We start from the raw sequence: 4253 nt of genomic DNA, 5'->3' as shown, positions 1-4253 counted from the left end.
GGTTCGAATCCGGGTAGCGACCGAAAAATGTTCTTCTCTAAAAGTAAAATTGTCTCCTTTCACCTCCTTTCCTACTCTCTAGCAATGTTATGTCGTCTGCTTTTGTCTCCTCTTTCTGCCCCCACTCCCTCACCTCATTTGCCCCCTCCTCTGGGCTCCTGACTCTTTCTGCAGCCTTTCTACTGCTACTCCTTAACTCCTTCTTTCTGCTGTCTTTCAGCCACACCCCTGATCTTCTGGTAGGAAAGATCTACACCTAGCCTTCTCGGACAAGGGCAAAAAACCTCGAAGGGCCCGTTTACAAAAGTTTTGCACGTTAAAGATCCCTTGGTGGTCTAAAATTGATAAGAGTAGGCTTCGGCCGCCACCCGGGCAAAATTCAAAATTTCCTACCGACTAAAAGTATTAGGTGTGTCCCGCGCGCTCATATGACCTTATGCAGTTGCGAGCGCCCTAAAACACTTACAAAAAAAACAAAAACAAAAAAGCAATACATTTGATAGACATGATGACACATTATCATTCAAGCATTTGTGACCTCGAGTGGTCAACTTGTACTTATATAACTCATTTTTCTACATGAAGCCAGCGCACTGTCTGTAAAAGAGGTGTAGCAGTCTCGAGTTCTGTTCCGTACATCTAAACTTGCAGCATCTTCACCGTCAACTGCCAGATCTGCCTCAGACATCGGCCATCAGGGTTTACCATTCATTCCTTTGTTCAGAGGCGCTTAAAAAAGCTGTATTATCCTGATAGTTCCCCGTCAACCGACTATTGAGGCTTTCAAAATACATTTCTCTAAGTCTTCCCCTGCTTTGCTTGCCTTCAATTTTACCAGTGAGACCAAGATGCTCAAGACCTTATTATTTATTTTTTTATTTTTTTTATTTTTTTGGTAAGTGTTTTACGGCACTCGCAACTGCATAAGGTCATATGAGCGCGCGGGACACACCTAATGTTTTCAGTTGGTGCGAAATTTTGAATTGTGCCCGGGTGGCGGCCGAAGCCTACTCTTATCGATTTTAGACCACCAAGGGATCTTTAACGTGCAAAACTTTGGTATACGGGCCCTTCGAGGTTTTTTGCCCTTGTCCGAGAAGGCTAGGTGTAGATCTTTCCTACTAGAAGATCAGGGGTGTGGCTGAAAGACAGCAGAAAGAAGGAGTTAAGGAGTAGCAGTAGAAAGGCTGCAGAAAGAGTCAGGAGCCCAGAGGAGGGGGCAAAGAAGGTGAGGGAGTGGGGGCAGAAAGAGGAGACGAAAGCAGACGACAGAACATTGTTAGAGAGCAGGAAAGGAGGTGAAAGAAGACAAGTTTAAAGAAGAAAACTGGCGCTCATATGACCTTAAACAGTTGCGAGCGCCGTAAAACCTCTACATAAACAAATAAAAGAAGAAAATGGTTCTGTCGTTACCCGGATTCGAACCCGGGGCCTTTGAATGAGAGGCAAACACCTTAACCTCTAGGCCATGAGACCCCCTTAATGTTTGTTCAATTGTCCCAGAAGCTAATATGTGTCTGTCTCTTCCGTTACCACCACATTGATGATTCCTCTACGCGTACATCTCAGCCTTGATGTCACCACATTGGTGATTTATATCCCTGTACATCTCAGCCCTGATGTCCTAACATTGGTGATTTATATTATTATCCCTGTACATCTCAGCCCTGATGTCACCACATTGGTGATTTATATCCCTGTACATCTCAGCCCTGATGTCACCACATTGGCGATCCTGACCTAATCATTTGTTTTGGTCCAGGGACAGATCTTGAGCTGTTGTAAAAATAGTACAGTTAGTTCCCTTTTGTTTGAGACTAATTTCGTTTCTTTCTGCTGGGAATCAATTTTTTATGATTTTTGTTGTTGTGCGAAACACCCCCTCCGCACCTCTCCAGTATTGACCAAAATGGCGTCAGACAGGCTAAAGCGTCAAGCAGCTCGCAGAGCTAGATCTAGTATCTTTGAACTGTTGGAAGAGTCAAATGATTCCAGTGGTTCTGATTACTCCGATAGTGATGCAGACCCCGATTACGATGAACCTGAATGTAAGAAGTCTCGCAAATCAAGTTCAAACCCGCACATCCATTGTTTTAAAGTGGTTAAGATAACAACAATCAGTTTAAATAGAAACATAGCTCTTTGAGTCTTCTTTTATCCCTGAAAAGGTCACATACATATCTTCAATATTTTTTTCACAATGAATGTTTGAAAACACCCTCTAAACGGCGGTCCGCAGCGACAAGCTGCTCAAAACACAGCGGGGCTGAATGAGTTAAACCTGAACTGACCTATGAGACTGACCTGAACATACCAACTTCACATATCTGTGACCTTGAGCTAAACACAATTCTCTTTACACTTTATGTTTGACCTTCCACTGTGCCCCACATAGGTGTGATTGGGTACCCACTCACAGACAGTGAAATCTGAGAGCATTCTGAAACAACCTAAACTTTTCTTTGAGTCTTCCCCTGCCTTGCATGTCTTCAATTTTACCAGTGAAGCCGAGATGTTCAATACCTTACTGTTTATTCAATTGTCATGGAAACTGCTTTTGTCTCTTCATCACCTGTTTGTTTTAAACCTGAACTGACCTATGAGACTGACCTGAACATATCAACTTCAAATATCTGTGACTTTGAGCTAAACATGATCCTCTTTACACATTATGTTTTGACCTTCAACAGAGCGCCATCTATGAAGGAATGAGTACCCAGCCACAGACAGCGAAATTAGATCTTGTCTGCATGCTTCCCAGGAAGTTGAGATTGTTTCAGAATGTCATCAGATTGGCTAGGGTACTTGTATAGATTGTACAGCGCATAGACGACAGACTCAAGCCCCGGTTACACGAAACGATAAATTGTATCAGATTTGTCGTTTGAGAGAACTGTCCGTTTTATCGAACTATGTAGTCTGTTTACACGTTCCAATCTATCGTCCAGTTTTCTATCGATTGAGGAGATTCCTCGTCATAAAGCCACCATGTCACTTTGCGACGACAGCGAGTTGCATGCTCTCAATGCGAAGGTTTCGAGCTCTGGACCTAATGAATGAAAGGCGAACACAATCTCCTCAATCCACAGAAAACTGGACGATAGATTGGAACGAGTAAACAGACAACACAGTTCGATCAAACGGGCAGTTCTGTCATACGACGAATCTGACACAGTTTACCGTTGCGTGTAACCGGGTTTAGAGAGGAACAAGCGGGCTTTCGACGGTGGAGATCATGTACAGATCAACTGTTTGTTCTTAGAAATATCGTAGAACAAAGCAAAGAATGGAGTGTCCCAATTATTTTGAACTTTGTAGACTTTAACAAAAACCTTTGACAGCATAGACCGAGATACCATGTGGAAAATTCTTACAGTTTATGGCATCCTAACAAAAATAATAAACTGTATAAGATCAATATATACCAAAGCAAGCTGCTGTGTCATAGTTGAAGGCAAACTATCTACACCTTTTGAAGTAATTACTGATGTTAGTAGACAAGGTTGTATATTATCACCTGTACTTTTTGGAATTGTGATGGATTTTGTAGTGAGTCAGAGCAAATACATTGAAACAGGCATTGGATGGACAAATGGCACATATTTAGGAGATCTAGATTTTGCGGATGACATCTGCCTATCAAACACCACAGTACAGGAAAATGATTTTTTTTAACGAACCAGCAAAAGCTGAGGAAAAGGTTAGTCTTATGATAAATGTATCCAAAACAGAAGTACTACGACTGTCATCAGAAACTACGCCCATCACTCTTCATGGAGAACCCCCTGCAGAAAGTAGTACATTCAAGTACCTTGGCAGCATTATATCCAAAACTGCAGACTGCCTTCACGACCTCCACCAAAGACTTAAAAATGCGTGGATCGCTTTTGTGAAATGAAAAACTATACGAAAGTCAAAGATCATTTCATTGAAGACGAAATTAAACACATATCACCGCTCCGCCACTGCACCCTCAGGGAGAGAGCAAGTGAAGTAAAAGCTCCTAGTGCTTGCTGTTGAGCGGCTGTTTGCGCCATACAAACGCTGTTTCCTGTGACCCACTGACCTGCCATCTGGGCCCATCTGGTCAAAGTCTGTGATGGCGGGCAGGCCACAGTGACGTCTCCAGGCGTTGTAGGTGGGCAGGGCGTGCTCCCGCCCTCTCTGGATGTTCCTGGCGGCGATGTCGGAGCCGGTGCGGGGCTGGCCGGGCTTCTCGAACATTCGGTCTGTGATACCCGCCGTGTACCTGG

At 43.5% G+C, this 4253-nt stretch overlaps 1 protein-coding gene across 1 annotated transcript in view; it reads right to left on the bottom strand.

Annotated features, from left to right (window-relative positions):
- The window catches only part of LOC101864111 (peroxidase-like protein 3), a gene marked incomplete at its 5' end in the record, with an annotated part of 13016 nt that overhangs the window by 2541 nt on the left and 6222 nt on the right, over positions 1 to 4253 (bottom strand). Inside the window, 1 exon segment of the mRNA XM_005111715.3 lies at positions 4067 to 4249. Within this exon segment, the coding sequence (XP_005111772.2) occupies positions 4067 to 4249 (183 nt within the window).

Source organism: Aplysia californica, unplaced genomic scaffold (assembly GCF_000002075.1).
Source record: "Aplysia californica isolate F4 #8 unplaced genomic scaffold, AplCal3.0 scaffold01108, whole genome shotgun sequence".
In the NCBI taxonomy this organism is placed as follows: Eukaryota; Metazoa; Mollusca; class Gastropoda; order Aplysiida; family Aplysiidae; genus Aplysia; species Aplysia californica.
The sequence above is the reverse complement of the archived record's forward strand: the minus strand, read 5'-3'. Positions and strand labels throughout refer to the sequence as shown.